We start from the raw sequence: 14421 nt of genomic DNA on the forward strand, positions 1-14421 counted from the left end.
GTGTTACTAAATCTTGTTGTATTTATTACCATAAAGATATTCTCCAGTGTAAACACTTGACACTAATCGAGGTCTTATTTCTGGGTAAAGGCTTTGCTATGGTCACTGTTATTTCTGCCAACTAATAAGCCAATAATTCATGAAGAGCCCTGAAAATAGTCTTTCCAAAGATGACTTTCTTAGTCTCTACATTCACAGAATTTATCTAGTTATAGCCTTTCCAGATTATGAGCTAGAAATTTTGCACAGGGGATCTCCATACTGAGTATATCTGAGTTTATCTGTTTTCATTGACAGAAAATGAGAGGTAAAGGATCACCAAAGGCACTATCATATTTACTGCAACCAGGCATATCTCCTGGGAAGATCGTTCTGAGGGCACCCAGTTGGCTGTGCCGTGTTTACATTCCAATCAGCCAGAGACACGGATGTTTAGTGAAATCTGAGTTGCCACAGAAGATATTTCCACCCTGCACAGTGTTTTGGGGATGCACAAGTTCACTCCTAAGTGATGAGCTGTGACTCTCTATTAAAAGAATTTTCAACTTGAATGAATCGATCCGTTTCTCTGGTGTGCATTTTCTTGTGTTTAACAAGGTTCGACAAGTGGGAGAAGGCTTTCTCACAATCACTGCATCCGTAGGGCCTCTCTCCAGTATGAGTTCTTCGGTGTACATTGAGCACTGACTTTGTAGTAAAGGCTTTCCCACATTCACTGCACTGATAGGGCTTCTCTCCTGTGTGAATTCGCTGATGGGTAATGAGGCCATATTTGTGTGAATAGGATTTCCCACACTCAGTACATACAAAGGGAGTCTTTCCTGTGTGACATCTCTCATGTTGTATGAGGCATATCTTCTGGCTGAAGGCTTTACCACATTCATTGCATTCGTAGGGTTTCTCTCCTGTATGGGTTCGCTGGTGTATAACAAGAGTGCGCTTGGTGGTGAAGGCTTTCCCACACTCACTGCATATATAGGATTTTTCTCCTGTGTGAGTCCGCTGATGTATGATGAGAGTGCGTTTCACAGTGAAGCCTTTTCCACACTCACTGCATATGTAGGATTTTTCCCCTGTATGAGATCTCTGATGCACAATGAGATTGCTCTTCACAGTAAAGCCTTTTCCACATTCATTACAAACATAGGGTTTCTCTCCAGTGTGAGTTCGCTGATGCACAACTAGATAGCGCCTCATGATGAAGCCTTTTCCACATTCACTGCATATATAGGGTTTCTCCCCTGTGTGAGTTCGCTGGTGGACAATGAGATTGCTCTTCACAGTGAAGCCTTTTCCACATTCACTGCATACAAAAGGTTTCTCTCCACTGTGAGTTCGCTGATGAGCAATTAGATAGCGCTTCATTGTAAAGCCCTTTCCACACTCACTGCACAGATAGGATTTCTCTCCTGTCTGGGACTGCTCACTGACAGTGAGGCTGCTCTTCACAGCAGGACCCTTCCTGGACTCACTGAGTACACAGGGAAGGTCTCCTATATGAGTCCTCTGATGCTTAGTGGTTAGGACACTTCTGGAAGATTTCTCACCTTGACCACTCCCAGGTTTCTCTCCGGTATGAATGCTCCCATGATAAGGGAGCAGAGACTTTCTGGTGAAGGTTTTCTCACCTTCAGTGTATACAAGGGGTTTCTCAATTTTTTGAGTCTTCTGATGTTTGAACGCTTGACATTTAATACCTGTGCATTTTGTACTTTCAGCGAGTTTCATTTCAGTAAATGTATGTTCATCTTTATCGCGTAGGTAGATTTTCTCACCTTCATTAAAACCAACAGGGTTATTTATTTCATGTCTTCTCTTCTGGTTAACTAAACCTAATCTTAATTTCAAAGTTGTGTCATGATTTTGCAGTAGAATAAAATGTGTTTTGCTGAGATGAGTGATATTTTTAAATGCATTCTGATCACTGCATTGATGCATACTCTTCAGGAATCTTTGGTTTTGAGAGTACTTCTGCAGGTGGCCATCAACTTTCCTGATTTCTATGAAAGAAGAGAATAAATTTTTCCATGAGAATGGTATGGAGTAAAAATGCCTGGAAGATGATCTGGTGGGTGTTCTATTCTGGATCTAGAAAGTTCCCCAGAAGCTTGTATGTTGAAAGCATGGTTCCCAATGCAGCAAAGTTCAGAGTTGGGGTTTTAGGCAGTGACTGGATCATGAGGGCTCTGAGCTCATCAGTTAATTAATCCATTTGATCAGATGGATTAATTCAGCAATGGCAAAATGGACTACTAAGAAATGGGATCAAGTTGGAGGAAGTAGGCCATTCTCTGGAAGGGATTATTTTCACTGGCCCCTGCCTCTCTTTCTGCTTCTGTCATGAGATAAGCAGCTTGCCTCTGCCACACCCTTCCACTAGGATGTTTCTGCCTTTGAGTGAACCATGAGCTGCATCCTCTGAAACCATGAGCCAAGATAAGTCTTTCCTCCCCTAAGCTGGTCAAGTATTTTGGTCACAGTGATGAAGAGCTCACAAACACATAAAGAGGGGTACAGCTCTTTATTGTCAACCGAATGATTCTAGTAGCAAAGAAAAAAAATAAAGATACGAGATGAAATAAACAAGAACTATATCCAAAAAGAGATAATGGAGGCACATATTTAAAACTAAACACCTTAAAAACAAAAGTTCCCAAATGGGGAGGTAAATATGAGGAGAAGCTGTTTAGGTATCTTCAGATGCTTCACAGCAGTGACACCTCCCTCAATGAGCAGACCATGACTTTCACAGCCACTCCCCTACTGCTTCTCACTAACTGCTATGGTTTGAATGTGTGTCCCCAAGAACTTCATGTTGGAAACTTAAAAATCTCCAATGCAACAGTATTAAGAGGTGGGATCTTTCAGAGGTAACCAGGCTCCAAGGGCTTTCATGACTGGATTAATGGTGATGATATAAAAGGGCATGAGGCTGCAAGTCTGACCTCTTGCTGTCTCTCCTGCACACTCTTGCCCTTCTGCCTTCTGCCATGTGATGATGCAGCATGAAGGTCCTTGCCATAAACAAACCCCTTGATCTTGGACTTCTCAGCCCGCAGAACTATAAATAATATATCTCTGTTCCTTATAAATTACCCGGTCTCAGGTGTTTTTATAGCAGCACAAAAGGAACTAAGACACTCACCTGAACAGGGTCCATTCTGGACTTCATCTTCTATCATCCACAGTTCTTCTCCTTGCTCCAAATTGGAGAGTGCATGTGGTTTGATATTTTGAAACCCTGTTTATAAGAAAAAAAATAGATGACTTAGACACGTTGAATAAGGGTACAGGATGTCAAGTGGGAAAATATTATATCTGAGAGACAAAACTTCTCATATGCAAAGTAAAAGTTTTTTGTTTTTTTGTTTTCCAGAACAGGAGTGGTAATGCCACTTTGGGGAACTAAATGGCACTTTAGAGAACTAAAAATCTAACACTTCAGAATACCACAATGAAGGCAAAGCTTTGAATGGTGACAAAGGACAGTATGTGACTTTCTAAGTGACACAGGGGACCTAACCTTACCTACTGAGACAAGATTATTATAATTTTCCAACATCACATCCTGGTACAGATTCTTCTGAGAAGGATCCAGGAGCTGCCACTCCTCCAAGGTGAAATTCACAACCACATCTTCCAATGTCACCAATTCCTGTAAAAACAGAGTTTTGTTTAAAGGAATGTAAATTCCAATCGTTGATATAAAAGAAATATGAGGGAAGTTCTCTAATTTTCACCATATAGCCTACTTCTTTAGACCTTTCTCAAATTTTGGAAGGAGTAAAATTCATACATTTTAGTACAATTTCCAAATAGTAAACATGCAAATAACATCAGGACAATTTAAACATGCCTCCATTACAACAGACTTCATGGTCAATAGGAGAATAGATCATGAACAGACTCCACATTCTCAATTTATAAGAGTGCTTTTAAATAAATGTTAAAGAAAAAAATTATACAAGATTTGTCCAAAATATAAGAGATCATTAAAACTGATTAAGAAGATTTGGGTTAAAGAGAGCTTCCATGTCCATAGATCATCTCTGAAACCCCAGCAAGGAAATTTCCTAAGAGACTGGTCTGCTTTTTCCCAAAAATCAATACACATCATTTTGTTTTTCTGGTTGTGATGGCTCTTGGAGATGTTAGATGCGAGGTGATATCTATTGTAACCTGCAGGACCCACCAAGTCATTATTATGTTCAAAACAGTAAGTCATTTAGTGGAACAGTATATTCCTGACCCCATTTGCCCTAATTGTGAAGTTAGTTCAAAGTTAATTTCTCCCCAGAACCCAATTATTCAATTTATAATTATTTCAGTTGAACAGATTTTTTTTTTTTCAGGCTTCCAGAAGTCTATCAGAAAAGTACAACAAAAATCAAAAAGTCACCTGAGGCTCAATCATTTTCCTCTATACCCAGGAAATGATGGATAACAGGATTCTAAGTTTTATATCTCTTCTACTACAGCCCTGGAGTCATTCATTATGTTCAGAAACCTTGGCATCCAGTTTAAGGTTCCTTAGAAATGGTAACACTCTAGGAGTTCTTCCTTTTCCCTTCATTCTTCTCCTCCATTCTTCTTGATTCTGCCAAGCAATGACCTGTGTGGGGGAAAGAGCAAACTGACTTTAAGTGTATATTCCCCCTGGGTCCAGATGTTGTCCCTGTTGCCCTGCATTTAGCTTAAGTAAAGGACACAAGTATTTCACACTTTGCCTTTACTTTGCACCTCAAAGGATTCACACCCTGGGGCAATACACCAAGGCTCTACTGTATTGAAAGACAAGCTTCTTTTGCAAATCAGAAGTTGATGACAACTAAGGGGAAGTAAAAAAACAACAACAACACAAGGGGCAGAGCACAGTACCTCAGAGGCAGGTGAATTCTCAGAGAGATCAATTTTAGGAAAGAAGATACAAAAGGTTCTAAGGATCTGGACATTCTCTCTTTAAAAAGCAGGTGTGTGCATGTACCACTTCACAAGGCTTTGTACATTCCATAGGAACACACTTTTACTTTGAAAGATCATCTGATTTCATATTGTGCAACAAAGGATTAACTTTACATAAGAGAGGCTTGGCCCTTCCTTTCTGTGAGGAAATACCTAAGCCCTTGGAATCCTTGGAATATCCTGCTTGATCAGACCTGATAAGGGTCTTTGCTAACCCAGGCAGCTCAGCCCTTGGGAGGGTGTCCTTGTCAACAAGGTGATTTATGGTAGGGGTCCTGGACCAAGTGCTGTCAGCTAGACCTCTGCAAGGCTAGAGACTAAAGGCCAGCCGTGCAGGCAGCCAATCAAGTCTATGTCCACAGAGACCCCAGGAACTCTGAACATGAAGGCTTGGATGACTTTTCCTATTTGGCAATAAAGTTATAAAGATATAGATGAGGAAAACATGATAACCATCAAACCAAACACACCTAACAAGAGAACTCCAGAACACTGGAAGCAAAACCTGACAGAATTGACAAGCAAAACAGACAAACCAAAAATAAGGCAGCACCTCACTCTGAATAATAAACAAAGCAAGTAGAAAGTCAGCAGGACACAGGAGACTGGAAAAGTACCAACTTCACTTACATTTCACATTCACTCATCAGCAGCAAGCTGTACATCCAACTTCAAGAGTACATGCAGGGGAGGGGACTAGAAAAGGCAGCAGAGCCAACTGGTCCTAACTCCCCAGCCTGGGATCTGTATACCCAGCCACACCACGCACGACCACAAGACTGGGGACTTACGTAGAATAAGTCACACTCGGTGTGTATATTCTGCCAAAATACTTTCTACTGTCATGCATAACTAAAAAAAAGTGCACATAACATTTTCCACAAAAGATCATATGCTAGGGTGTAAAGCAAGTACCAATAAATCCAATATATTTACCAACCACAACAGAATTGAATTAGGAATACTTCAGGAGAAAATTTAAGAAATATCCAAGCATTTAGATATTAAAGAGTACACTCCTCTAACCAGATCTCCCCCAAACCCCCAAACCCCAGCCCCCACACCCTACTGGGGACAAAATTCAGAGACGCTCTAACACTGAGCTACATCCCCAGTCCTTTTTTATTTATTTATTTATATTTTATTTTGAAAGAGTCTTGCTAAGTTACCCAGGCTGGCCTTGAACATTCAATACTCCAGCTTCAACCCCCAGAGCAGCTGGGATCACAGGCACGACCTAACCCAAAGAGATCAGTTTTGAACAACCATGTGTCGTGACACACGACCAGTCAGGGTCACTCCAGGTGAATGGGGCTGGCATGAAATAATCACATAGAGGGGCTGGGGATGTGGCTTAAGCGGTACACGCTAGCCTGGCATGCGTGCGGCCCGGGTTTGATCCTCAGCACCACATACAAACAAAGATGTTGTGTCCGCTGAAAACCAAAATAAATAAATAAATATTAAAATTCTCTTCTCTCTTAAAAAAAAAAGAAAGAAAAAGAAAGAATCACACAGAGACAGAGAAATGCCTTTTCTTTGGTTCTGGGACGGCTCCTCTGACCCAGCTCCCATAAAGGAGGCAAGGCAGGCAAGGAAGAGAGAGAGCAGCCTCAAACCCGGTTTTATTGGGGAGGCCATTCAAATGAGGCAAGGGGTAGGATTACAAGGAACAGGTGAGTGCAGCTCAACCCCACCAGGTGACGCCTGCTCCTGGAGCCACGCCTCCTTACCTGAGCTGAGGCAGAGCCCAAGTTACTGTGGGCCGCAATAATTGTTCAGTTTCTCTTGCTCAAGACTTCAGGGCATGTTTCCACAACGGCTCCCAAGAACCCTGTGTTAAAAAAGAAAATCACATGGGACAATATTTAAACTGACTAGAAACAAATAAGAGCATTACCTAAATACTCCTAAAATAGTAAAGAAAATTCATAGCTTTAAATCAAAAGAAAAAGATCATATCAGCACTCTCAAATCACTACTCTAACTTTCCCATATAGTTTCTCAAGAGAAACTATAGAAAGAGAAAGTGAAACCCAAAGCAGCAGACTGAAAAAAACTAATAAAGACAAAGGTGGAAATCAATGAACTAGAAAACAAAAAAGTAATTAAAAAAGTCAGTGAACCCAAATGTATTTACTTGAAAAAAAAATCAACAAAAATGAAAATGTTAACTAGAGCAACCATAGAGCAACCAAGAAAAAAGAAAGAAATTAACTAAGTCAGGAAAAAACAAACAAACAAACAAAAAAAAAAAAACCCAAATCTGTGAGAGTGCGGAGTGCAGCTTAGTGGCACAGGGCTTGCTTGCATATCTTGTGGGAAGCCATCCTCACATATGATTTGAGTTACCTCCCTGGCTTGGGTGAGAGGCACTTAGACACAACTGTGTCAGAGCCCTCCCCACCCTGTCCCGGGTGTGAGGGCTTGTCCATGTGGAGGTGTGCCTGACCACTGACCCAAGGACCAATCACTGACCCTGACCTTGGAATGCTGCCCTCCTCGACCTTCATTGGATGGAATTTTCCCTTGAATTGTTTGTTCCCCAATAAAAGCTCACTCCCTGGCATGTTCTCCCTCCCCTTCCCCCTCTCCCTCCCTCCCTCCCTCTCGCTTCTTGTGTTAACCTCACCACCGCATTAGGTGGCTGGAGGAGCTAGGAGGAGCCATCTCTGAGCTGGGCAATAAAGGTAACAAGAATCATGTCTCTTTAATTTTAAAACTCACTAGTTAGTTTTTATGCTTCAGACCTCTATTATGAAGCTAGAATGCTGGTCATGTGGTTGAAGATACCTGGCTTTGGTCCCCACTACAACAAAAGCTAAAAGCAGAAATAAGCAGGTGGCTGAGTGTGGTGGTGCACTCCTGTGACCCCAACCACTCAGGAGCTAGGCAAGAGGACCCCAAGTTCTGAACCAGCCTCAGCAACTTTGCCAGAGTGTGTCTCAAAATTAACATTAAAAAGGCTGGATCCTGGCAGCTGGCAGGGCTGGCAAGATGAGCTGGGTTCCCGGGAGCTGGCTGCAGGAATAAACTGAGAAACGGGAAGCCAACGACTCATCAACAAACATGAGTTTCTCAGGTGGAGGGTGGGCCTACTCTGGGACCTTAAGGGTCAGCTCCACGCTGGACAGTGCTAGAAAGAAAGAGTGCATCCAGAACCCCTCTATTTATTAGGGAAAAGACATTAGATAGAATATCCCACCAAATAAGGCAGGGGATAGCATTTCAGAAAGGGAGATGGCCCAATCCCACTGGATAACACTCACGCCCAGGGCTGAAGACTCCCTTGCCAGCAAAGGTAAGGCCCACTTGCTTTGTGCTGGGAGCCATCAGCCAAGTAGGTATGACAATTTCCTTGCCAGTGTACCCCCATGTTTCTTTAGTGGAAGTACTCATGGAAATAGGACATTTTGCAGCGACATTGCATGTAAGGTGACCTTGCTCAAGGACCAGGGTGGATCCGTGTTTAGGGTGTTCCCGGTTTAGCATAATCCAAGTTTAGGGCGTTCCCCATTTAGAATAGGGCGTATCCTGCTGCCTGAGTTCCCCTTGAGTTCTCACGGGATTCAGAATATATTTGGGAGACAGAAGCCCAGTGAAGTGGTGTGGATTTGGGCAGAGAACGTGGATTTCCCCAGAACGTGTTTGTAGAAGGCCGGTGTGAGATCGGGAATAAAGAATTGCTGTTTGAATCTACAAAGCTGTGAGTGGCTCGTGATTTGTGCCCAGCCAGACTACGGCAGCTTTGCACAGCGTGTGACTGCCGGGTTTCTGTTCTTGCGACTAAAAGGCTCAGGGGTCACTCCAGTTAAACTGGGCTAACTGGGCTGCACGAAATAACCACATAAGAGACACAAATACCTTTTTCTTTGGGGTCGCTGAGTCGGCTCCTCTGATCTTAAGGGTCCACAGGAAGAGAGAGAGCAAGAGCACACACTGACCCCTTTTGAGGAGAAGCTATTCAAATGAGGCAAGGGGTCAGGTTTCAGGGGGCTGAGTGTCTTCATGATGTCCACTGTCAGCAGGTTGACTGACACCTGGGTAGGCCACACCAAGGGCACAGTAAGAGAAGGGGACACACACAAGGCACTTCCATGGAAGATTCTATCCTAAACAGGGCAAGGGCTTATATTACAAAGGAACAGGTGAGCATAGCTTCACCCAGGGGCTGTAGCAAGACACACCCAAGAAGGGTGCCACATTTCTGCAACTGAGAACCTCAGCACCCAGCAGGGAAATGTAACTCAGCCACGTGTAAGGTTGGCCTCCCACATGTGACTTGCGATGCCAGTTCAATACCTTCATTACTCAAGGCCGGGGATGGGGGGGTGCTTTACTCCTGCTCAGGATGGCCCCCGACAACTGGGGACATAGCTCAGTGGTAAAGTGACCCCAGTTACCAAAAAAAGAAAGATGACATCATCAAGAATTGAAAGGTTTACAAGATAATATCACAAACAATTTTATGCCATAAACAAAAAATAGATACACGAAACTACCCCCACATAAAAAATTATCTTTCTAGGCTGCAGGAAGCCATCTGTGAATTACTTGAGGGTCTTCTCTTGGTATGGTAGCTGGGGAGATTTTGGTTTGGCACCGCGAACTATCATGGCTCTCCTGTGGCAATAGATTGCCCAATGCACATGACCTTTATGTCCACTCTCCTAGGAAGACCCCTCATAGCAGCTCTGGAGATGGGTGTAACCGTTGGGTACTAGACAGCCCTCCTTTAACCTTTTTTGGTGAAGGAAATTCTATGGAGAGTTTTTGATGTTTCCTAATATAAATAAAGCAAGCACAAGCTCCACTTCGCCAGTGGTCTAGAAGCTCAATCCATGTGATAGGCTTGCCAGTCCTGCCCCTGCTTTTGAAATTATTTTCTGTGTCCTGTGTTTTTTTTGTTCTTCTACTTTTCCTAGCTTTTCTCAGCCACCCCGTTCCACTAAGGGGAACCCCATTTCCACCACCTGTGTGGGATGCAGGTAAGACTAGGTATTGGGAGCTACTATGGACAGAAGTCTTGAGTAAAGGGTACTGAACAGTCATTGCACCCACAATACACTGGGCTTCACCTCCACTCGGATAAGGAAGGTGTGGCTCCAGGAGTGGGCGTCACCCAACAGGGCTGAGTTACACTCACCTGTTGCTTTGTAATCCTACTCCTTTGGCCTTTCTGGGATAGAAGGAATATTCCATGGAACCTCCCCCTGTGCGTCCCCTGTGTAAGAATAAAGAATTCCAGTGGTTCTGTCTCTTTCCACAGACCCCTATGGTCACAGAGCCATCCCAGATTTTGAAAGTGTACTTCTTCTGTTTCTGTGCTTTCTATGCCATCTTCTTAAGTTATCGGAATAGTCATATTTTGTGAACCCAGCATTAGGTCACCAGCTCTGATAGATGGCGATAACTAGGCATTCGTCCCTTGAATCAGCATTTGTCTAGACATAAATAACAGGAAAAGAGTTTTAAAAAATTTGAATGGCTATATAGTAACTACAGAAGTTGAACTTGTAACTGAATTAGGAACACTTCAGGAATACTATGTGAAAACTCATCTCACTAGAAAAGCCGAGGTCCAGTCAGCTTTACAAAGCCATTAAGGATCACTAAGCTTTAATTCAGATAACAAAACCAAAGGCAGTGGAGGAAAAGAACACTGCAGACCAATATCCCTCATGAACACAGGCGACAAACAACAACATACCAGCAAAATTGATTGTTATGGGCTGACTTCAAAACTCCTCACCGACTTAGCCCATTTTGTTCAGATATCCCACCTTATATGAAGTTGGCCCCCTCCCACCTGGTGCCCACATCTGCCCCCTATGCCTCCTAACCACAAGTTCCTATTTTGACAGCACCACTGTATAAATTCATACCTCTTGTTCCTCCCTTCCGAAAATGTAATTTCTGAGAATGTAACTTTCTTTGATATAAAACCTGATAATTTTCCACTTTTTTGAAATGTATCTTGTGATTACAATTGCGTCTTCTGTCCCCACTTTTTGCAGTTTTTAGTTTTATAAGCCTGTCCTGACCCTCAACTGGAGTTGAGATGTGGCAACAGATTTAGATCTGTGTTGCTGCCAGCAATACAGGTTGCATGTTCTGCTTTTACATTGACCTGATGAATTAATCAGAATGTGTCAGAATATTATGAGGCACAATCTACCAAGAATTATAAACTATGGCTAAGAGGGACTGTGGGAATCCTGGGTGGTGTATTGCTGCAAGTCATCCATGGGCTGCGTGTGGGCCACCACACATGAAGCCTAGTAAACAGGAACATGTGGGGTCTGGGAAAGGCAGTGGACATGTGCTCTGGTTCACTGCCCTCACACATTATGAATTCCTATCCTGCTCTGCCATGTCCCAAACAGCACCTGAGATGGGTGTGACCTGTCAAGATGTCAATCAACTTGCTGACTGCAAGATATAACCAAGAAAGACTCCACCCTTGAAACCTCATCCCTGCCTTTGATGTCCTCCCTTAAGTAAACCCCTGGAGCCTTCCTTCTTTGTCTAACTCAGCCTCTTGTGTGGACTGGATTTATCAGGGCTCCATTTTTGGAAATATATTTCTATCCTTTTTGTCTTTTGTTCTTCACTATTTTTTTAATATTTTTTAGATGTAGTTGACACAATACCTTTATCTTATTTATTTACTCATATGTGGTGCTGAGGATCGAACCCAGAGCCTCACATGCTAGGCAAGTGCTCCACTGCTGAGCCACAGCCTCAGCCCCTTCACTAATTATTTTAGACTTTAAGTTCTCAGGTGGCTTACACCCTCGATGGCATGAAGAAGAACCCCACAATGAGACGCTGGCCATCGCTTCCCTGCAGTGTATAATGTTAAAATCAATTCATAAGTAAAGCATTCAGAATACTAAGAACAGATGAGAACTTACTCAAACTAATAGAGGGTATTTATGAAAAGCCAAAACTAACAACAAACTTAATAGTAAAAATCCAGAACGTTTTTCCATTAGAGTTGAGAACAAAGTTGCTTTCAACCTTTCCATACATCACTATACTAGAAAGTCTAACTAGTTTGGTAAGGTAACAAATAAGTAAAGGCATCAAGATTGGAAATGCATAGTAACACTGTCCTTATTCCTAGACAATATGATCTCTATATGGGAAATCCTAAGAACGAAACGCCAAAAACTGAGAGAAAACCTTTGCAAAGCATAGAATTAGTATACAGACTATATGAAGAATTCTCAAAAATCAACAATACAAAATAAACCTCTCGAGAATACTGGCAAAGGACTAAAGACATATTCACCAAAGATGATACACAAGGGCAAGTACATGACAAAATGCTTACCATAGTCAGCCAATATTAGACACAGACCAAAACCCCAAAATACTACTTTACGCCTCTTACAATGCCTACAAAGAATGGCTGTGGAAATGCTGAACTCCCACATTGTCACAAGCTGTCCCTGGGCTGTGTGTGGACCATTGTGCACATCAGCCTCCGGAGGGGATCAGTCTGGCACTGGGAACTCCCTATGGCGCACCCCGCGCCCCCACAGAGCATGACCACCTGATACACTGAATTTCCCCCTCAAGCTCGGCCAAAGATCCACCCAGCACCTGAGATGGGTGTGACCTGCCAAGATGTCATTCAACCTTTGGACTACAAAGACTCCGCCCTTGAAACCTTATCCCTGCCTTTGATGGACCCCTTAAATAAACCTCCAGAGCCATTTTCCCTTTGTCTAATTCCAGAGCCCATGTGGACTAGATCTATCAGGGGCTTTGCTTTCTTGTAAATATATTTCTGAGTATTTGTGCTTTGTTATTTGCTAATTATTTGAGATCTTAAGTTTTAGGGTGGCTTGGATTCCCCTGGGCAGGAAGAACCCCCCAAAGAGACGCTGGCCATGGTCTTCCTGATACCACAGGCCAAGTACAACCACTCTGGGAAACGCTCCAGAGTTTCTCAAAAAGTCTTACATACACCAACAGCATAATCCACTTCTAGAGATGTGCCCCAGCGAAAGAAAAATATCTGTGAACACAGAGACCCGATCAACAGTATTCACAGGAGTCGGACTTCAGTAGCCAAAGGTGCTGACCAAGCAGCGAATCCACCCACCGGCAGAAAGAGCGCAGCCCACAGCAGAATTCTAAGGAAAAGGAACCGCTCATTCACACCAAGAGGGCGACATCAAAACGCTGCGTGGAACAAACCAGGCAAAGGGCCCTCGTGAGTCAAGCAGGAGGCCCACACCTGTAACCGCAGCTACTCAGCGGCCCAGGCAGGAGGAGGACGACCCACAAACACGGCCTGCGGGGCGCAGGTCAGGGGTAGTGCTGGCCCCACCTGCCAAGCCCTGGCTCCATCCCCAGCCCCAGACCCAGAAGCAAAGTCCAGCTGCGGGCTGGGGAGGCAGGAAGGTCCGCGGTTGTGCCTGGGCTGAGAAGGGGCTGCGGCTTGGGGCCCGTCGGTGGGGATGAGGCAAGGTTAAAATCCGACTGTGGCAATGGCTGCACGACCCTGGCCACACCGTCAGACCCTGGAGTGGTTCAGGAGGGGAGCCGTAGAGTACTTCACTTAAACCTCGGGAAAGTCTAAAAAGAAACTTCGACAGCTCCAAGGGAAAGAGGGAATGAAAAAGCCTCAACCGGGGTCAGGGGGATAGCTCCGGGGTCCGGCTTGGCGCTACAAATGACTGCCAAAGCAGGGTCGGGGGAGACTGGAGGAGCGTGGGCAGGACCGCCGGGAACCTCCTCCAGGGGCCTGGAACCGCCGGCTGCCCCAGTGGCCCACCACAACCCCCTCCCACCCCCCGTACGAGGACTGAACCCCGGGGTGCTTAACCACCGAGCCACGCCCCGGCCCTTTATTTTTACTTGGGGCTGAGCTGCTGAGGCTGGCCTCCAGCTTCCCCTGCCTCCTTCGGCCTCGCCTCCCCAGCGGCCGGACCAACGACGCCTCTGCGCCAGCTTAAGGCGACGGTGCCATCCGCCCGCAGGTCGGGCCCTGGGTGGGGTCCTAGACCCTGGTCCTGTGCGGCCCACCCCACGCGGGGGTCCCCGCCCGCCTGCCTCCCGCCACTCCGGCGTTGCCGCTCACCTGCGGGACGCCTCCACACCCGGAAGTCCCTGCGCCGGCCGCGACGCCAGGAAGGGGCAGAGGGGATGGAGGCAGCTGCACAGTAGCGAGCAGGCCACGCCCGCCGCGGCCTTCTGCCGAGAGGAACTCCAGGACCCAAGGTGGCAAATCCCTCCCGCCCCTCAAGGCCTCATCCTTCCGCTTGACCGGGACGGTCTGCGACGCCGTGCTAACCGCGAACGTTCTCGGAGGCCAGTGCCTGTCCGAGGCCGACTGGGCGCCGGCGGTATCTTGCACGTCCGGTCGGGGAGGAAGAAAGATGGCGGCTCCCGAGGGACGCCATGGGAGCGGCCATCGTGGAGGACCGCGGGTCCGTACACAGG

At 45.1% G+C, this 14421-nt stretch overlaps 1 protein-coding gene across 1 annotated transcript; it reads right to left on the reverse strand.

The window, feature by feature from the left end:
* Window positions 1-403: 403 nt before the first annotated feature.
* Window positions 404-14299, reverse strand: LOC143383733 (uncharacterized). Its single transcript, XM_076838620.2, has 7 exons — window positions 14060-14299; window positions 8827-9002; window positions 6696-6796; window positions 4400-4612; window positions 3529-3655; window positions 3146-3241; window positions 404-2000 (listed from the first exon to the last, which is right to left on the reverse strand). Exons 4-7 carry the CDS (start codon window positions 4412-4414, stop codon window positions 505-507), a joined length of 1734 nt encoding a protein of 577 aa, XP_076694735.2. The 5' UTR covers window positions 4415-4612; window positions 6696-6796; window positions 8827-9002; window positions 14060-14299; the 3' UTR covers window positions 404-504.
* Window positions 14300-14421: the final 122 nt, after the last annotated feature.

Source organism: Callospermophilus lateralis, chromosome 18 (genome assembly GCF_048772815.1).
Source record: "Callospermophilus lateralis isolate mCalLat2 chromosome 18, mCalLat2.hap1, whole genome shotgun sequence".
Taxonomy (NCBI): Eukaryota; Metazoa; Chordata; class Mammalia; order Rodentia; family Sciuridae; genus Callospermophilus; species Callospermophilus lateralis.

Excerpts from the sequence above, each read along its gene's own strand:
- LOC143383733 (XM_076838620.2), bottom strand. Across the intron at positions 3,242-3,528 it reads TAATAATCTTGTCTCAGTAG|GGTTTCAAAATATCAAACCA; the intron begins GTAAGGTTAGGT and ends TCTTATAAACAG. Across the intron at positions 2,001-3,145 it reads CCAGAATGGACCCTGTTCAG|AAATCAGGAAAGTTGATGGC; the intron begins GTGAGTGTCTTA and ends CTTCTTTCATAG.